Below are 21,042 nucleotides of genomic sequence, written 5' to 3' on the forward strand. Positions count from 1 at the left end.
GTGGTCCCTGGACCAGCAGCATCACCTGGGAACCTGATAGAAATCCTGATTCTCAGGTCCTTCTCAAACCTGCCAACTCAGCATCTCTGGGGGAGGGACTCAGATATCTGTGTTTTAACAAGCCCTCCTGGGACTCCTGCCACATGAGACAGTTAGAGAACCAGTGTCAGAGACTAAGATGAACTGATGTCAGATACTTGCTTCAGAATAATTCAGTAAAGGGGAAATGGATGTGGGTGGCGGTACAGATGAAACGGGAAGGCAGGGACTCGATGTCTATTAAAGCAGGCGAAGGTCACATGGCAATCTTGCTGTGCTCTTTTTTTAAATGCACATTTGAAATTTTCATAACACGTTCTTTTAAACCAGTTAAAATTTGCAACCCCTACCGCATCCCCAGAGAAACAGATCTTCTGTCTTCCTGAAGCCAACTCCACAAACTGTTAGATTTGGCCACTGGATGAGTTTGGGATCACGTTGTACTTCAAAATACTTGAACTTGTTGACAACATCTTAAAAATGGCAGGTACGTTCTGGATTTCCAGCTTCTTCTAAAAAACCGGGAGGTGTGCTGGCTCTGGGTCTGCATCCCCACGTAGCCTAGCGTGCTGAGCTAAGGAGCAGCTGCTCCTGGCACAGGACTTGCAATCCAGATCACCACAGGCTCCATGGCTCCCTAAGACCTCACACCAGGATGCTTTACTCACTGGCATTGTCAGCATGGCCCTTCCAGGGATCTGAGTTTGTAAGCCCTGACCTACAATAACACAGGATGAGAATATGGTATTCATTCATTCCAACTCTGCCTAAGCATCTAATATGCTCACAACTGGTCCTCAAGTGCCATGGGGAAGCAAAGTTCATCAGACAGAGCTGAGCAGGGATTAGGAAAATGACAGGTTATTCACAAATGACTCAGACACACAATAGGAAGAGCTCAGCTCATTAAGCATATTTACTAGCACTGGAACATCATTTAACACTGGCAGGACTGGGACTTCCCTGGCGGCCCAGCGGTTAGGACTCCACACTTCCACTGCAGGGAGTACGGTTTCGATCACTGGTTGGGGAACTAAGAACCCGAATGACACGTGATGTGGCCAAAGAAACAAAACATTGGCAGGACTGTCAATAGGCTGGGATACTGTTGGGGAATCAGCTACTAAAGCAAACTCTGGTATGAGTGATGATACACTCTGGTATACACTCTGGGATACTACTGGGGAATCAGCTACTAAAGCAAATGTCCATGCCCAACACCCCAGTAATCCCATTCCTGGGTATTCGCTAAGAGAAATGAAAATCCATGTCCACACAAATGCTCCCAGCAGTTCTACTCCTGGTAGCCCCCAAACCAGAAACAACCCAATTATTAACCAGGACATCACTGTATATTCACACAATGGTATATTTACACAGCAGTGAGGAAGAACAGCCACATGCAATGTGGGTCTATCTCACAAGCCTAATGTTGAGCAAAGAAGCCAGACAATATCAGTACCCACTGTGTGATTCCATTTTGATAAAGTACAAAACCAGGTAAAACTAAGCCATGCTGGAAGAAGTCAGGGTAGCAGTCACCCTTGGGGCTGGGTGGCAAGGGAGTGGGGAGCACCAGGGGATTCTAAGATGCTGCTGGTTACTTGAGGATGTTCAGTTGTGAAAGTTCTGCCTGTCTGATATGATGATGCCAGCATTTACTGGGTACCAGGCTCAAAGGTCACCTTTGTCCCCTTCTCCCACAAAACAAACCCTGACTTGCTTCCAGTATTGGACACAAAGCCTTAAATCTCAGAGAAGATGGCCCCCGACTGTAGTCCAGGCCCATGAACCTGTCTAGCTTCTGAGAAAAAAAAAGAAATCCTCTTGCAATAAGAGGAAGAGCTGAACAGAGCTCTCCCGTTGTACCATCCCTCCTTCTGGCTTTGAATGATGTGTGTGACAGTGTGATGTCTGGCACTATGGCAGCCATCATGAGATTATGAGGGCAAGGCTCAGAAAGTCACATGGACACTGACCCAGTGCCCTGAAATAACTGAACTGCTGAATAAATCTGGAAACATCCACCACCTCCAGTCTCTCCCGAAGCACAATAATAAAGCTCCCTATTATACCAGCCACTTGGAAGCAGGTTTTCTGTTGCTTCAGCCCAAAGGATTCCATCTGAAGCAACGCTTTCATTTAAATCTGACAGTCCATGAGGCAGGTACCATTATCTGCTCTGTTTTGTTGATGAGAAAACTGAGGCACCCAGAGATTAAACCACTTACTTGCCCCCAAGGGCACAAACCCAGTAGTGACAGAGGGTCCTCAACTCTAGTCTGCACCCAGAGCCTGGGCCCTAACATTCTACTGCCTTGGTAAAGGCTCATCGTAGGTGTGGATGGGAAAGGATCACAGGGAAGGGAGAAGACTGCTGAAACACACACGCAGTTCTGATTCTATGACCCCAGGCGAATCAGGCACAATCTCATCCTCCACGGACTACGCCACCATGATGGGAACTCCAGGCAGTGCAACTGGCCCTGCTCTTTAAGACAAGCACAATCTCCCCCAGGACTGACTTCAGCCCCACTTTCTCCACATAAGTCAGGCAGAGGACAGCCTTTCCTTCAAATATTCCAATTTCACCCCAATAAGAAAGTGGGCGATTTCTCAAGCATGAAACAGTTCAGCAAACTACAGCCTGTGGGCCACATCTGGCCTGGTGCCTGTTTCTGGGCATCCTGGGAGCTAACAATGGTTTTACATTTTTATTTTTTAACTTTCTATTTTATATTGGCGTACAGCCGATTAACAATGTTGTGATAATTTCAGGTGGACAGCCAAAGGATTCAGTCATACATGTACATGTATCCATTCTCCCCCAAACTCTCCTCCCAACCATACATTCTTAAATGTTTGAAGAAAAAAAAAAAACAAGAATATTTATTGGCAACACATGAAATTTACATGAAATTCACGAGTTGGTGTCCTCAAGCAAAGCTGTTGTGGCCGTTAGACAGCCCCCACTCAGGGATGTCTCAAGGATGTCCATATAGAGGACCATGTGGAGGTGAGAGGCTGAGACAGAACCTGTTTGGCCTCTAAAGCTGAAAAATATTTACTATTTGTCCTCTACCACTAATGTGGCAACCCCTGTCCCCTCCCCCTCAGTCCCCATGGAGACGTGAGTACCTCCCCTTCCTCCTCGGTGGCAGCGCCAAGAATCAAGTGACCAAGGACATGCACTGCTCTGAAGAAGGCACCCGGGTGTAGAAAGGCCACACAACGACGGTTGCCAAATGAGGCTTCCTCCACTCACCTTGGCCCGGGTTCAAGAACGCATGGGGAAACTCACCAAGGTCTCGTAAGATGGCGCAATGGTGCTGTACGCCTGGAAGAATCAGCGGCTCAGGGCTGCCTCCTTCAAGGACTTCATCTTTTGCGAGCAGCTGGGCATGCTGTAATCACCCTGGGGGCCGGGCAACCCGGTCTACCACCTACTGAACCCGATCCATGCCACCGGGATGAGGTTGGGGGGCAGGAAGGGGACAGGTACCAACCCTCCCTCAGGTTAAACTCTATCATGACTTTTTAAAATTGTGCTCCAGTACACATTAACATCGAATGTACCATCTTCACCATTTTTAAGCCTACAGCTCAGCAGCATGAAGTACATTTACATCATTGTGTAACCATCACCTTCACCCATCTCCAAAACTTCTCATCTTCCCCAACTGAAACTATATCCCCGTCAGCGCCTGGTACCCACCCTTCTATCCTTTGTCTCTATGAGTCTGCCTCCCATGGGGACCTCCCATAAGTAGAATCAATCATCCAATATGTGTCTTTTCATGACTGGCTTATTTCACTCAGCACAATATCCTCAAAGTTCATCCATACTGTAGCCTGTGTCAGAATTTCCTTCCTTTCTGAGGCTGAATCCCATTCCAAAATATGGATGAACCACATTCTGTTTATCCATCCATCTATGGAGGGACACGTGGATTGTTTTCACCTTTTGGCTATTGCGAATAATGCTGCAATGAACATGGGTGTGTACCTAGCTCTTCAAGTCCCTGTTTTCAATTATTTTGAATATGTATCCCAGAAGTAAAATTGCTGCATCTGATGGCAATTCTATGTTTTCATTTTTTGAGGCACTGACTGCCAGACTTACCCACAGTAGCTGCACCATTTTACAATCCCTCCAACAGTGCACAAGAGTTCTAGTCTCTCCGCATCCTGGCCAATCACTGTCATTTTTTTTTAATCGCAGCCCTTCCATCAGGCATGAGGTGATCACTCACTGTGGTTAGGATTTGCATTTCCCCAATGATGAGTGATGCAGGGCGCTTCCTCCTATGCCTGTTGGTTATCTGTATATCTTCCTTGGAGAAATCTCTAAGTCCTTGGCCCATTTTCTAATTGGGTTGTTTTTTTGGTGTGATTGAGTTGTCCTACCAAGACTGTAAGACCAGATTTATGCCCCATACTTTCCATCTCCTTTTATATATATACTTACTTATTTATTTGGCTATACCAGGTCTTAGCTGCGGCACACGGGATCTTTTTTTTAGTTGTGGCATGCAGACTGTTAGGTGGGGCTTCCCAAGTGGCTCAGTGGTAAAGAATCCGCCTGCCAATGCAGGAGACGCAGGAGACGTGGTTCGATCCCTGGGGCGGGAAGATATACTGCAGCAGGAAATGGCAACCCACTCCAATATTCTGCCTGGAAAATCCTATGGACAGAGAAGGCTGGCGGGCTACAGTCAATGGGGTGGCAGAGTCGGACACAGCTGAGCGACTATGCACGCACACACAAAGACTCAGCTGCAGTACGTGGGATCTAGTTCCCTAACCAGGGATCAAACCCAGGCCCACTGCATGGGGGGCATGGAATCTGAGCCACTGGACCACCAGGGAAGTCCCTCCACCTGCTTTTGACCGCCCTCCTGTATATTTCCATCTGGGAAAACACCATCCACGAAGTCCCTCAGATAGAAACTGAAGAGTTTGACTTCTCTTCTGCCCCCACACAGCAAGTCTCATCTGTCAGCACATGTGGCTGACTCTCCCTGCAAAAGGGATCTGGACTCTGTTCGCTCCTTCCAATAACACTGCCTCCTCGCCGAACTCCCCAGCCCTTCCCCCCACCCCACCCCCGATTTCTAGTCACAGCACCAGAGGGCTCTGTAACACGCATCAGATCGTGGGCTCCCCTGCTCAGGAACACTGGCATCTCAAGGAACTGAAAACCATATCTAAACTCCTCCCCAGGTCCCACAAGCCCTCAGCCCGCCTCTGCCCTCTCACCACCCTCTCCCTGTCCCTGCTCCCTGAGCCCATGGCTTCCTCTTCCTCCAGTGCGGTAAGCAACCTCCCACACCCAGCCCTTTGCGCTTGCTGTGCCTTCGGTCCACCCTGCTGTTCCTATGCCCAACTCCTCATCACCTCAACCAGCCCCTCCTCAGGGAGGCCCTCCTGACCACCCACCCAAAGGAGAAGGACCTGGCCTGGGGTGTCCACGACTGCAGCTCCCCTGCCCCGCACAATGCCCGGTTCACAGTACCTGCTCAGAAAACACGCACTGAAGTCCAAAACCACGAAGAGGATTCAAAAAACACCCTCCCCACACTCATCCCCCTTCCCCCGGGTTGAAAGGACATCGAAAGCCTCAGCTGGACTCTGCCCCAGCCCCCGGCCTTTCTCCCTCCCCCGCCAAGGACACAGGTGGCCGGGACTGCTGACAGCTCAGCCCCACTTACCTGGGTTCCCAGGCCGCACATCACAGCTGCCAGAGCCCAAGGGAACTTGGAGCTCAGTGATGTCATCCTCTTGCAAGACAGGACAGGGAGGACCAGGATGCTCCCAGGGACAGGGTCCAGCTCCAGCCCCAGCCCAGACCTGTGGCCGCAGCCACCTCGGCTCCCACTTCCCCAGGCCACACTATTCCACGTGCCCTGACACACACCCTTCTTTTCCATCCCCAGCACCACCACCCTCATCATCACCCCCACCACCACCCCCCGATCCCCACCACTCCCATCTTCCCACCCCCTCCACCACCCCCACCATCCCCTTGGCTCTCTGTAAGGGTGGGGAACACTCGAAAGCACTTTGCTCCCTGAATCCCGCAGAGAGCTCCATGCCGTGGACACTAGCATCATCTCATCTGACATTTGAGGAAACGGAGACTCAGGAAGATGAGATCACTGCCCAAGTATGGCCAGTTTTCTGAATCCTCACCCTCCCTATATATATACTGCCACATATACTATCAATAGAATGATAATTATAGTCATAAATTATATTTTAAAATTATTTTCACTATTCCCTCACTTAAGCAGGCAGAAAGCACAAGCGCTGTCAGAGATACGGAAGCCGAGATTTACAATGCACCTAAGGCCATAAGCAGCGCCGAGATTTACAATGCACCTAAGGCCGTAAGCAGCGCCAGAACCCTGAGGGGCTCTCAACTGCCCAGCTTCCCGCTACAACCAACGCTTCCATCACCCAGGACCCTGGACGACCTCCATGAACTAAGTCTGAATGTATTCCAAAAGAGGGCTGGTGATTAACAGCTGGGCTTCCCTGGTGGCTCAGTGGTAGAATTCACCTGCCAGTGCAGGAGACACGGGTTTGATCCGTGGGTCGGGAAGATCCCCTGTATATGGCAACCTGCTCCTGTATTCTTGCCTGGGAAAATCCCATGGACAGAGGAGCCTGGTGGGCTACAGTCCATGGGGTCACAAAGAGTCAGACACGACTGAGCATGCACGCATGCGCATACAATTAACAGCTACAAGGCCAGACTGATGCAGCCACCTCACGGCTCACAACCGCAGCCAACAGCACTCACTCACTTCCCATTTATCAACCCATTTATCCCTCACAGCTACAACCCATGAGGCCAAGGCTATGATTATCCCCATTTTACAGAGGAGGAAATTGAGGCCTGGAAGGGCCAAGTCACTTCCCCATGGCCATGGAACTAGGATACATCAACCTGGCAAGAATGAGGCCTACCGAGGAACAGACCTCATCCAGCAGGGACAGACCCTGGCCAATGGCTGCCGCGTAGAATTTCCAAACTGTCACCATTGCCTAGAAATCTAGATTTGTATCTATCATCGGCCCATCTTTAAACTTTAGTGACCAGTTTCTTTTTTTTTAATAGCAGCATGGACCACACAAAACATCTCTCCAACCTGGTCTGAATTCTGGGAGAGGCTGGGCTGCAACCTTGGGACAAAAGTGAGGAGCTCAGGCACTGGTCCACGTTCTGTCTACACCAGCTGTGTAACTTCAGGCAGGTGCCTCAGCCTCTCTGAGCCTCCATGACTCCAGCGGGAAAATAAACATTACTACAACTCAGAAGAGGTTGCTGCTGCTGCTGCTGCTATGTCACTTCTCGTGTCAGACTCTGTGCGACCCCATAGATGGCAGCCCATCAGGCTCCCCCGTCCCTGGGATTCTCCAGGCAAGAACACTGGAGTGGGTTGCCATTTCCTTCTCCAATGCATGAAAGTGAAGAGTGAAAGTGAAGTCGCTTAGTCGTGTCCGACTTTTAGTGACCCCATGGACTGCAGCCTACCAGGCTCCTCCGTCCATGGGATTTTCCAGGCAAGAGTACTGGAGTGGGGTGCCATTGCCTTCTCCTCAGAAGAGGTTATGAGGATCCAATGAACCTATACCATAGGCAGCCTGGTGCCTAGTGCACAGGAAGTTCTGCCCCCAAACCTGTGAATGTGGAGACTTCCCTGGTGGTCCAGTGGTTAAGACTCCCAAACTCCCAATGCAGGGGGCCCAGGTTCAGTTCCTGGTTAGTGAACTAGACCCACATGCCACAACCAAAGATCCTGCATGCTGCAACTAAGAGATTCTGCGTTCCACAACAAAGACCTGGCACAGCCAAATTAATTTTTTTTTTAATTGTGAACATGACTTTATTTGGAGACAAGGTCTTTTTTTTTTTTTGGCTGCATGTGCCACGCTGTATGTGGGATCTAGTTCCCTAACCTGGAACAGAACCTGTGCCCTCTGCATTGGAACACACAGTCTTAACCACTGGGCCACTAGGGAAATCCCAGAAAAAGATGTCTTTGCAGATGTAATTAAGGATCTCAAAATGAGATCATTCTGGATTACATGGGTGGACCTTAAATCCAATGATGAGTGTCCACAGTAGCAAAGACACAGAAGCAGACGCCATGGGAGATAAAGGCAGAGACCAGAGGGATGCGGACACAAGCCAGAGTGCCTGGAGTCACCAAAAGTCACAAGGCTCCTTAGTGAGAGTATGGCCAACACCTCAACTGCAGACTTCTGGTCTCCAGAACTGAAAAAGAAGACATCTCTATTCTAAACCACCCATCTGTATGGGTCTCTCCGCTGGTCCAGTGGTTAAGACTCCACCTTCCAATGCAGGGGGTATGGGTTCAATCCTTGGTCAGGGAACTAAGATCCCACATGCCTTGAGGTGTGGTCAAAAAGAAAAATAAAAGACATCTGTGATCATGTGTTACAGAAGTCCCAGGAAACACACTTGCCCTGAGAAAGTTCCAGAAGACAACATGGCCATCACCAGCAGGAAGGTTTCTTCAGAATGGATCCGGACCTGCGTCTTCCTTTGTCAGGTCCCAAGGAACGAGTCCTTTGGTCACGGCTTCAGCACTAAATAGAGAAACAGCCCCACCCTTTGCAGCGCTCCGTATACAAAGCCCACAGCTTTGTACACACAGAAACAGGCCCTCAGCCCAGGAACAGCAGGGTGAGTTCCGGGCTAGAACAAAGGTCTCCAAGATACCCCCTTGGTGCCAAACCAAGGTGGAGAAAGGCATGCGGGGTCCTGGTGGGTGGGCCTGAGACGGGAAGATATCCCGCTCCCCGTGAACACAAACACTGTCAGGAAGGAACTATTAACCCAAGTTGCCTTTGCAGCCAGGACCGCTGTGGGGCAAGGGAGCTATAACTTTTTATGTACTGCCTTCGCTTTCTTTTTTTTTTTATTGCAGTTGTGACTCTTTTTCTGTATGCTTTCAGTTTTTTTTTTTTTTTAAGAAACTTTAATCTTTATTTATCCTGTCTTAGGCCAGGCTATGCATGGCATGTGGGTTCCTAGTTCCCCAATCAGGGATGGAACCTGTGACCCCTGCAATTGGGAGCTCAGGGTCATAACCAGTGGACCACCAGGGAAGTCCCCACTTTCAATTTTTTTCACTGTGCCCCTATTTTATTTTCCTTATTTCTGGTGCCAGTGGGGGCTGTCTCGGCAAGAGCCCGTCCTACCAAGCACGTCCCGTCCAGTTGTCTTAAGTGGCATGTCTTAAGCTGTCATACCACATCCGAGGCCACTCTACCTGTATTTTAGTTTGTGGGAGCTGAGAAAATCGGCTGCCAATTGTAGAAGAGGACACTGACTTTCAGAAGAAAATCAAGCTCCTAGAGAATCCAAGAGCCAGGGCCTGGATTTGAACCTGGAGTTCTGCTGGTCCGAAGGTTGGACAAACACTTGGTTCTGGGTCGAACAGTATCCCCAAGAAGTCATGCCCAGCTGGAATCTCAGAAGGCCACACTGGAAAAGTGTCTCTGGAGATGTGAACAAGTTATGGATCTCCAGATGAGGTCCTCCTGGACTGAGGGTGGGTCCTAAATTCAGTGACAGATAAGAACAGGCAGGGATGGAACTTCCCTGGCAGTCCAGTGGTTAAGACTTCCACTGCAGGGGGCCTGGCTGTGATTCCTGGTAGGGGAACTAAGATCCTGCATGTGCGCAGTGTAGCCCAATAAAAAAAGTGTGGCCAAAAGTTAAATAAAATTAGAGACAAGGACACAGAGGCATACAGAGGGGATGGCCACGTGAAGACAAAGCCCTCAGAAATTAAGACACACATGACAATTACACAGCAAGGTGACCACAGGCACACCCTTAGCGGGAGGGGACCCCTACGCTGACCGCAGACAATAGCCCAGGGTATGTGGGGTCAGCTACAATCCCTCCCCATCCTGAATAAGGCTGAACTCTCCCACTGAATCTCTACAGCTGAACAGATGCCCCTCGCATCCTCTGTCCTCTCCCTGCAGCTGACCTTGGTCACTGGGGACAAAAAATTTCTAATTAAACCAAGTCCAAATCCTGGGGTCTATCTCCAGTTTACTATGTGTACCCCCCACGGGTCCCCCCAAACTCGGAGCCTCGACCCTGTACTCCCATTGGCTTACAAACGGAAGAAGGATCGAACACAACTCAGAAATGCAAAAGAAAACAACACCCATGGCAACCGCTGGCATTCTAGAAGGCCAGATGGTATCAGGCGCTGGAGATGTGGGAGGGCATGGCAAGAACCCTTCTGGAAGGCACGTCTGGTGACTCTGGCCCCCCTGCCTCCCCCTTCCCATGCGTGCCCTACGTGCAGGCTGCCCCAGGCCCTGCACATCCCAAGGAAATACGTGAGAACTTTACGATGGGAAGTTCCAGGACGTTTGCTGCTTGGGGAGGTAGGAGTGGAAGGAACCAGACACCCGTCATAAAAGGAATAAATAAAATGAGAGGAATATAAACTCGGAAATCCAGGCATTAGAAGAAGCCATGGGCCAGTCAAGAATATGTGGATAGATTTCCAGATGATGAAGGGACAAGAGTAGGGCTAAGAGCAGGAGTTGGGGACCAAGAAAGAGGTCTGCTCTCTTCCCAGGCTCTGGCAACCCACGTGCTAGGCGTAGGACCTGCCTGGCCATGCCCAGCTCAAAGCACTTGCCACCTATTAGCCCATTCGATCTTCATTTCAACCCTTTGGGAAGGCGTGGTTTGTACCATTTTATGGGAGTCTAACCAAACCCAGAGACTTGGGAAACCTGCCCCAGGTCACGCACAGGCAAAAGGCAGAGCCAGAATGGGCTTCCACACCTACCTGGCTCACAACCGAGCTCCGGACCACTGTTCCGAGCAGACCCCCAGCACCACCTGTGGCACAAGGACATACATGTCCTATTTAAAGACATACCCCCCAGGGGATGGGTGCAGGGGCAGGGATGGGTGAGACATGAGAAGGAGGAGGAGAAGAAATATAAGGAGACAAAGGGACTTCCCTGGTGGTCCAGTGGTTTAAGAATCTGCCCTGCAATGCAGGGAACACGGGTTCAACCCCTGATCTGGGGAGATTCCACATGACTTGGGGAGATTCCACATGACTTGGGGCAACTAAGCCTATGCACCACAAGTACTGAGCCCGAGCACTAGAACCCGGGAGCTGCAACTACTGAAGCCCGAGAGCCTAGAGCCTGTGCTTCACGAGAGAAGCCACCACAAGGAGAAGAGAAAGCACTCGAGAAAGCCCACGTGCAGCAACGACGACCCATCACAGCCAAAAATAAAATATTTTTTTAAAGGAGACAGTATTTTCAAAGGGAAAATAAACAGGCATGTGTACACACAAATCCCCAGCAGCACCATTCACAGTGATCAAAAGGTGGAAATAACCAAAGTGTCCCTCACCGATAGATGGATAAACAGAATGTGTTTCATCCACACACAGTGAAATACGATTCAGCCATAAAAAGGAGTAAAGCGCTGACACAGGCTACAACCTGAAGAACCTTGGAAACATGATGCTGAGGGGAAGAAGCCTGGCACAAAGGGCCACACAGCGTAGGTTTTCATTTAAAGGGAATGTCCGGAACGGATACATCCTTAGAGACAGAAAGCAGGCTAGTGACTGCCAGGGAACAGGGGAGTTGGAAGGAAGAAAGGATGGTGATAGAAACATTCTAGAAGCAGACAGAGGTGGTGGTTATACAACACTGTGAATGTGCTAACTGCCACTGAATGGATCACTTTAAACGATTAATTTTATGTTATGTGAATTTCACCTCTATACGTTATGAAATAAAAAGCCTGTAATGAAACTGAACACTGATTCGATCACTTGGGAAGTCTGGCACTTCCGGGAACCCGCAGGTTGCCGCTTCTTGTGGACCCTGGAGGAAATCGGGCTCGTGCACTCCGAGGGCAAGGGCCAAGGGTGTTCATAACCTGGAGCTGGAGATGCTCACAGGATGGAGAAACCAGGACAGCCTCATGGAATATTTTACAGATATGAAGACGGGGTGTGGTTTATTGTAACAACATGGATGGGTCTCACAAACATAATGGGAAGCAAGAACAAGACAAAATTAAAAAAAAAAAAATACAGAGTATGTGTCTTATTCCATCAGGGCTGGGCTGCTGTAACAAAACATCACCAAATGGGTGGCTTATAAACAACATTTATTTCATAAGGTGGCAGGCTGGAAGTCTGGGATCAGGGTGCTAGCGTGGTCCGATGAGGGTGCTCTTCTGGCGTGCAGACTTCTCGCTGTGTCCTCACATGGTGGAAGGGGTGAGGGAGCTCTCTAAGGTCTCTTTTATGAGGGCACTAATCCTATTCAGGAAGGCTCCATCCACTCTCATAACCAAATCACCTCCCAAAAGCCTGACCTCCCAATGCTATCACCAAGGGTATTAGGTTTCCAACATATGAATTTGGGGGGGCCAGGAAACACAAACATTCAGGCCATAATGAATGCTGCCCCATATCCATGTCTCTCTCACAAGTCATCAACCCAAAAGTTGAACTCCAAAGTCTCATCTAACTATATAAATCAAAAATGAGTGAGGGGGGTGTGGGAGGGAGGTCGAAGAGGGAGGGGATATATGTATACATATAGCTGATTCACTTTATTGTACAGCAGAAACTAACACATATTATAAAGGAATTATACTCCAATAAAAAAAATAAAAATAAATTAAAAAAATAAAAAAAAAACAGGTGAGACTCCAGCTGTGAACCTGTGAAATCACATATGTTATGTGCTTCCAAAATGCAGTGGTGAGATAGGCATAGGACAGGCACTCCCATGCCAAAGGGAGAAATAGAAAAAAAAAAAAAGGAACAGGTGCAAGGTGACCCCCAAACCTAATGGGGCGATCAACATATACTCCAAGGTTCAAGAAGAACCCATCCTTGGGCTGATGTCCTGTCTTCCAGACCCACTGTGGCTGTGGCTGGGCCCCCACAGCTCTGCGGGGGCAGCTGCAGGCCTAAGGCTCTCCAGGCGATACTTGCACCCTGGTGGCTCCACCTACCTGGGTTTGTGGGGGGGCAACCCGGGCCCCATGGCTCCACTGAGCAGAGGTCAACTGAAACGTGGGCAATGACCCCACTTTTGAGGAGGAAGCCCTGGTGATCTCTGAATGGCCTTCTGGTCCTTCCTCCCTCGTTTTAAACAGCACTTTCCCAGTCAAATAGCTCCCTAGTCCTGTCCTGGAAAATCTAAGAATCCCGACCTTCCACCTCATGCCTTCCCGTCTTCCCCTTCAGTCCAATCTGGCTATTTTCCTGCTCAGGTGGCAGATGTCTTGTTGACACACACACTAATCTTATCAAATTGTCTTTAGCCACACCCTTGGTCTTCTCTTCCCAACAGGCAGTCTCGTTTTCTTTGTTTTTGTTATCCAATACAGATAGGTTGAGACTTTTCCAAATTTTTAAAGATCAGATTCCCCTTTGAGTATCAATTCTATCTTTAAGTCCTGTCCCTCTGCTGGCATTTGATCATAAGCATTCCAGAGCTACTGTGCTCAGAACCAGCTGCAGGCAGGTAGCCGCTTTCATCACCCACCAATTCTACCAAAAACGTTGCAACACAATCACAACTCAGCCAGGTCCTCTGCCATTTCACAACAAACATGGCCTTTCCCCCAATTTGCAAGTTCCTCTTTTTCACTTGAGATATCATCAGAGTGGCCTCACCAACATTCTGCTCACAGCCTCTTAGGTTTCTCTAACAAACCAGAGGCTTTCTCAACAACTCTCCTCTCTATCTGAACCCCCACGAGAATCACTTTATTCTTTTTTAAAAATATATATATTTTCTTGGCCATACCACACAGCATGAGGGTGACATGTGGGAGCTTAGTTCCCCAACCGGGGATTGAACCCATGCCCCCTGCATTGAAAGCATGAGGTCATAACCACTGGACCACCAGGGAAGTTCTTAGAATTGCTTTTAATGATCTCTTCGTGGCAGTAATAGGCTTTTCCAGTAAGCACCTGACGACTCTTCCAGCCTCTATTCATTGCCCAGATCCAAAGCCACTTCTGCGTTTTTTTAAGTGTATTACTGCAGAGCCCCTCCTGGAACCAATTTCTGTCTTAGTGCATTTGGGTGGTTCTCACAAAATGCCATAGACCAGATGGCTTACAAAAACAGGAGGCTGGAAGTCTGAGATCTTGGTTGGATAAGGACCCTCTTCTGGGCTAGAGACTTTTACTGCGTCCTCACATTATGGAAGAGGCAAGGGAGCTCTTTGTGAGGTGGTTGGGGGGGGGGGGTCTCTAAAGGGCACTAATCCTATTCATGAGGGCTCCACCCTCATAAGCTAATCACCTCCCAAAGGCCTCACCTCCTAACTTCATCACTTTGAACATTAGGATTTCAAAGTATGAATTTTGAGAGAATACAGGAAGTCAGATCATAGCAGTAAGATTCCACTCATTTAAAGTTCACAATCAGATAAAGCTAATCCCAGTGTTTAGGGCTGTAGACATCATAGCATGATAAGAAGCCAAGCAAGCTGGAAACAAGCACAGGTTCTTCTGCAGGGGCTTCTGGAGGGCAGATGAGGTTCTGCTTTTTTATCTGGAGATGATCACACTAATGCTTATCTTAGATATTTAACATGTGTGTCTTAGACACTTACTTTCAAGTATGTAATATTTCTTTTCTTTTTTATCAGCCTTATTTTTAATTTTATTTAATTTAACTTTACAATATTGTATTGGTTTTGCCATATATCAAAATGAATCTGCCACAGGTATACATGTATTCCCCATCCTGAACCCTCCTCCCTCCTCCCTCCCCAAACCATCCCTCTGGGTCGTCCCAGTGCACCAGCCCCAAGCATCCAGTATCGTGCATCGAACCTGGACTGGCGACTTGTTTCATATATGATATTATACATATTTCAAAGCCATTCTCCCAGTAATATTTCACAATAAAAAGAAAGGGGACTTCCCTGGTGGCCCAGTGGTTAAGAATCCGCCTTCCCATGCAGGGGACTCGGGTTCGATCCCAGGTCGGGGAACTAAGATCCCACATGCTTTCGGGCAACTAAGCCCATGCACTGCAACTACTGAACCTGCGCTCTAGAGTCTGTGTGCCGCAACAAGAGAAACGCAGAAAAAACAAAATTCAAAGTTGAAAATCCAAAGCAGGAGACTGCAGCGGGTGGAATCTGCGGACCCTGGGAACAGGCAGTCGAAGGAAGTCCCGAGGCCTAGTTGGTCTTTCAAAGCTGCCAAGGGATTCCAGTGGCAGCAGGCTCTCAGCCGAGTAAATCCAGAGTGACCTTCATCTGCCAGCCAAGAGGCCAGATGGGGTCAGGGGGACCTGGCACAAGAACTTCTGTAAGGCTCAGAGGGACAGGCTGGGAAGACAAGAAGGCCCTCACCTGCCATCCCATCTCCACCAGACAGGCTCTGGCACCCCAGAGTTGCAATGCCTTCCCAGGCCAGAGGATGAGGCGGCAACCCAGCCCACAGGCCATCATGCTTCCATGGTCCTGGGAGACGATGAGGGCTGGAGGGGAGCGGGCAGGCTGGCTGAGGGTGGCTGGAAGGATCCACACACCTGGGCATGAAGGCAAAGAATCAGAGCTAAGAAAATTAGGAAGCAGATGGAGGAACAGCTGAAAGCCAAGGCCAGATGGAATCGGGGCTTCTTCCAGTCCAACTGCTAAGCTGCTAAGTCGCTTCAGTCGTGTCCGACTCTGTGTGACCCCATAGACGGCAGCCCACCAGGCTCCCCCGTCCCTGGGGTTCTTCAGGCAAGAACACTGGAGTGGGTTGCCATTTCCTTCTCCAGTGCATGAGAGTGAAAAGTGAAAGTGAAGTCGCTCAGTCGCGTCCGACTCTTTGCTACCCCATGGACTGCGGCCCTCCAGGCTCCTCTGTCCATGGGATTTTTCAGGCAAGAGTGCTGGAGTGGGGTGCCATTGCCTTCTCCGCTTCCAGTCCAAGGGGAGGTTCAAACTCACCCGGGGGGACCCAGGCCGGCTGCAGGAGGGGGCTGGCTGCCAAGCTGGGGGTGAGAGAGGAAAGTCCCGACATCCATCCCAACTCAGCCAGGAGGGCTCTACTCCCATCTGACTCAAACAAGGAGACTTTTGTGTAGGACTCTGTCAGAAGAAAACGTGCGCTCATGCAGAAACAGACAAATCCAAATTGACGGGCATCCTGCCAAAACACTGGCCTGTCCCTTTATAAACACTAGTGTTGTGAAGGGTTCAGTAAAAAGAACAGGGCTGGAGGACTAGTCTGGATTAGAGGAGGAGAAAGAAACAAGGCAACCAGACACAGGACATGATTCAAACAATAAAGACAAAAAATTGTTGTAATAGTGCTCTTGGGACAGTAAGAGACTCTGAATGTCATCTGAGCATGAGATCAAAGAAGCAAACCATCACAAGCTTTCCTGAGTGTGACGGTGACTGGTGGTTACAAAAAAAAATATTTCTGTCCTTAAGACACGCACGCTGCAGTGCTCCAGAGTGAGATGTCGTCACGTTCACAAGCGACTCTCAGATGGTTTGGCCACGAGAGACAGAGAATGCAAATGCTACAAATGGTCAGCATCAGTGGAGCTTGAGAGAAGGCTTACAGAAATTCATTGCATTGTGTTCACAACTTTCCCAAAACAAAATTTTTCAAACTGAAACATCAGGGTGGGAAAAGAACACGACTGCTCATGGGAATGGCTGGTACAACCGTGGGATGTTCAGTCATCTAGATACCCACTGAGAGCTACCCAGGTGCCTGGGGAAAATTCAGAGAAGAGATGGAGTCAGAAAAGCAAGATGCTGGGAAGTGGGCATAATGCCGTCCCATTTTGGTAAAGTGACCGACTGACTAATCCTACAATGGATGTGTCTATAAGGTTAATATGATGACAAGAGAAAAAACTCAGGTGACACTTGCCAAGCTGTTATTCTAAGTCAGGGGTCCCCAGCCTCCAAGATCTAATGCCAGATGATCTGAGGTGGAGCTGATGTAAGAAAAACAGAAATAAAGTGCACAATAAACGTGATGCGTTGAATCATCTCAAAACCATTCCCCTTACACCTGGGTCCCTGGAAAAAATGTCTTCCACAAAACCAGTCCCTGGTGCCAAAAAGGCTGGGACCGCTGTTCTAAGCACTTCACATGCACCCACTCCCCCATCTTTATAAGAGCCCTGTATAAGAGATACTTTCATTAATTCCATTTTACGGAGGAGGAAATAAGGCACAGAGAGGTTAAGTCACTTGTCCAAAGACATACAGCTAAGAAAGGGCAGAACCAGGATTTGAACCCAGGCTGCCTGGCTCCAAAGTCTACGCTCTTGGGTCCACCTAGCTCCTGGATGCCAAAACTCTGGCCAGACCCTAGAGAGAATCCTGGGGGTTTGAGAAGCCATGCCTGACCTGGATGATGACATGTCAACACTGCCTGCCAGCTCCCCCTGTTCCAGTCTGTCCCATGCTTCTCATTCAGGCGGAAGGTTCTCATGTGGGCACACAGGGCACTCTCTGTGTGCAAGGGGATGCTCCCAGAGACCCCGGGGGCCTGGCTGTCCATGTGGGTCACTCCCACACCGACCTCCTCACTGTCCTAGGTGAAGAAGGGTATGTCCTAGGGTTTGGGACAAGGATCAACAAGGTTGTCAGGAGTTCATCCGGGGGACTGTCGATGACAGGTGTGCTGGTTCACTGCAGAATATACCTGCTAGCTACAATGATTCCCGGTCAACTCCTCTGCATCTGTACCTGGGCAAGTTCTGATGAAGGTGAGAAACTTCGCTTATCTCTCTTCCACGCCACCCCCTCCAGTGCACACCAAGGGCGGCTCCCACCCGGGAACGACAAAGCCTGCACTTTGGCACACCCCAGCCCTGACACTTCTCCCAGTTTACAACAAACACCTCCTCCCAATCCTGCTTCCAGGAGGTGGGTGGGCAGGCATACAGACCAGGACCCTGGGAACTTTCTACCTGAAAAACATTAGCTCATGACCTGGTTTCACAACTACTTGGCTTCTCCCAAGCCCTGCTCCCCCAGCGCATCTGATCTTCACCCACTTTCCCTCCCCACTTGACAACAGTCTTCCCTGACAGTACTCACTCCTAATTTGCTCTCTGGCCTTACTTAAATCCTTGCTCCCTCTGGGTTTTTGTTTCCTCAAAGAATAAAAGATGGAACTGAGTGCCAGAGCTAACAATCTGAGTTTATGAAACATTCCCTGACAGAAACAATTAGCTGATCAGTTAGTTACCACCCTCTCAAGTAGTCCAAGGTAGAGACAAAGAAAATAATCTCTAACACTACAATAGGCAGAGGCAGTGAGAGGCAATGAGATGAAGTGAGAAAGCTATTCTGGAGAAGAGCATCCATCAACCATTTCTGCTGCCTGTCACCCTTTCCTCCTTCTCCTAACAGTCCTTCCCACCCTTTTCCTTTAGGGCACCACTCACCCCACCTGTCTCCCTGCTTTAGGGGGGAAAAAGGCCTCCCTCTCAAACTCCAAGGACGGGCAGCTAATCCAAGCTTGACCAATCAGAGCAGTCCATTTCTCAAGCTACAGTGATTGGCTCAGGGGTAAGCATATGAGGCAAGCCCTGCCAATCAGAGCCCATGAGCCTTCATACTACAACTTTACCCAGCCACTGGGAAAATTCTCTAATTACCTCTGAAGGTCCCTCCATAAAGTTCCCTTTGGAGACTCATGGGGAAATTAAAAGCAACCAGTTTCTCCCCCATGTGGTGCAGGTGGCCATCTGAGCCCTAGGTTTAAAAATGAATGTTTAACTCTTGGATTGCATTCAGGCTGGATCCCTTACAGGACCCACAGGAGAAACAACAGGGCCACAGGAAGCTCCCTCCCCACCCCCTCTCTGTACCCTCCAGGCCAATACTGACCCAGTCAACTTGTGGTTTATTGAGTGCAGGTAAATGATTTTGCATGGTTGAGACGACATGAGATCCTGTACGTACAGAGGAAGTACGTATCACCAGCAAACTGGACCTGGGTCTCCCAACTCCAGCCTCACGCCATTTCTGCCCATGAGGACAAGAAACGTAAACAATTCCACTTTAATGATGACCCAGGGCCTCAATGCAGTGGGAGGGAAATACCACCCCTCCCCCAATCCAAGCCACCCAGCTGAAGCCAAGATGCCAGCAGGAGGATCCCTTCTCCCTCTGAGAGGCAGAGTGAGGTGGCTCCAGGCCAGCCTCCACACCTCCCTGGGCCCCTGGGCCAAGACAGGTGCTGTTTTTTAACCTACCACCCCCAGATGGCCCCAATGACAACTTTCATAAACTGGTGTCCCTTCGAACTGGGGCAGAGGAGGGATCAATCAGAAGACACCAACACTCAGCCAGGAAAAACACCCAGTCACTGGAGTCAGACAGATATCTCTGGAATACAAGCAGGACTTGTTGAGATTCAGGTCCTGAATCCATGAACACACCACAAAGACCAGGCTCCCAGGTCCTCTCTGGTGCGGGAGATAGGAGGGGAAGGAGGGGAAGAGCCAGCATTGAAGCCAAGGAGTCTGCCTTCCAAATCCATGAATTTGAAGATCCCAATTGGACTTCTCTCCCTGGCTCGGCCTAAGGTCCCTTCCCAGCCAGGTCTCTGCCCTAGACCAGGGTTCCCAACCATGGGATACAGTCATGAACAAGACAGACGAGGCCCCTGTCCCGGGGAACCTCAACCAAGTGAACAGTATCATTCCAGAATGGTGACAGCTTAGAAGATAATAACATGGAATGCTTATAACACAGATAGGGTAGGCTCATAGGGTGGGGAGGTGGGGAGGAGAGGGGTAATCATCAAGAGTACCATTTGAGTTTAAATATGAAAAGAATCCAGCATAAAAGTTAGGAGGAAAAAGGCTTCTGGGGAGAAGGAACAGTCTGTGCAAAGGCTCTGAGGCAGGAAAGAACACCTGTGCATGGGAGGAAAAGAAAAGCTCATGAGGCGAATTCTTTGGTTGTCCAGTGGTTAGGACTCCATGCTTTCACTGCCTAGGACCCAGGTTCGATCCCTGGTCGGGCACCTAAGATCCTGCAAGCTGCATGGCATAACCAAAACCAAAAAACAACAAGAAGAAAAGTCTGTGAGGCTACAACAGACTAAAGTGCAGGGAGTGGATGCAGGAAAGGGGCTCATAGGCCATGAGGAGCAAATGAGTTTCATACCACACCCAAGAAGGTTTTAATCAGTATTGTGAAATGATGCAATTTACATTATTTTTAAGAGCATAGGGGGACTTCCCTGGTGGTCCAATGAGTAAGAATCCACCTGCCAATGCAGGGATCATGGGTTCGATCCCTGGTCTGGGAAGATTCCACACACCACATGGCAACTAAGCCTGTGGGCCACAACTACTGAAGCCCATGAGCCCTAGAGCCCAAGCCCCACAACAAGAGAAGCCACCTCAATGAGAAGCTGGTACACCGCAACATCGCAACTAAAGAGTAGCCCCCACTCCCTGCAACTAGAAACAACCCTTGCAATGAGGACCCAGTACAGCCATAAATAGATAAACTACATACATATATAAGTGCAGCTGGGCTTCCCTGGTGGTCTAGTGGTTAAGACAACATGCTTCCACTTCCGGGAGTGTAGGTTCAATCCCTAGTCAAGGAAGTTCCGCAGGCTGTGAGGTACAGCCAAAGAAAGAAAGAAATATCAAAAATAATCCCAAATAAGAAGAAAAACAATAAAGAACATTCTACTGTGGCAGGGAAAATGGACAAGAGTGGCATGAGTAGGAGCAGACGGCCTGGAGAGAGAGCTCCTGCAGGAGCTGAGAGATGGGACAGCTTCATGTGGAGCCACACAGGGGGAGGGGAGCCCCCCACGTCACCATAGAGGGTGACAACTTGCCACTGGTCACGTACCTCCCTGTGAAACCACTCTCGTCTTCTAAACATCCATTCAGTAACTATTCAAGAACCTACCATTATGTGTTAGG

At 49.3% G+C, this 21,042-nt stretch overlaps 1 protein-coding gene across 3 annotated transcripts in view; it reads right to left on the reverse strand.

The window, feature by feature from the left end:
* SCARB1 (scavenger receptor class B member 1) overlaps positions 1 to 21,042 on the reverse strand; it is a 93,331-nt gene that overhangs the window by 61,523 nt on the left and 10,766 nt on the right. Inside the window, exon 1 of one of the 3 annotated variants that reach the window (XM_044930289.2) lies at positions 15,476 to 15,592. The exons of the other annotated variants lie outside the window; for them this stretch is intronic. Within the exon in view, the coding sequence (XP_044786224.1) occupies positions 15,476 to 15,574 (99 nt within the window). The 5' untranslated portion in view covers positions 15,575 to 15,592. Of the gene's footprint in view, positions 1 to 15,475; positions 15,593 to 21,042 lie in introns of those variants that run through there. 3 annotated transcript variants of the gene reach the window in all.

Source organism: Bubalus bubalis, chromosome 17, assembly GCF_019923935.1.
Source record: "Bubalus bubalis isolate 160015118507 breed Murrah chromosome 17, NDDB_SH_1, whole genome shotgun sequence".
Classification (NCBI taxonomy): domain Eukaryota; kingdom Metazoa; phylum Chordata; class Mammalia; order Artiodactyla; family Bovidae; genus Bubalus; species Bubalus bubalis.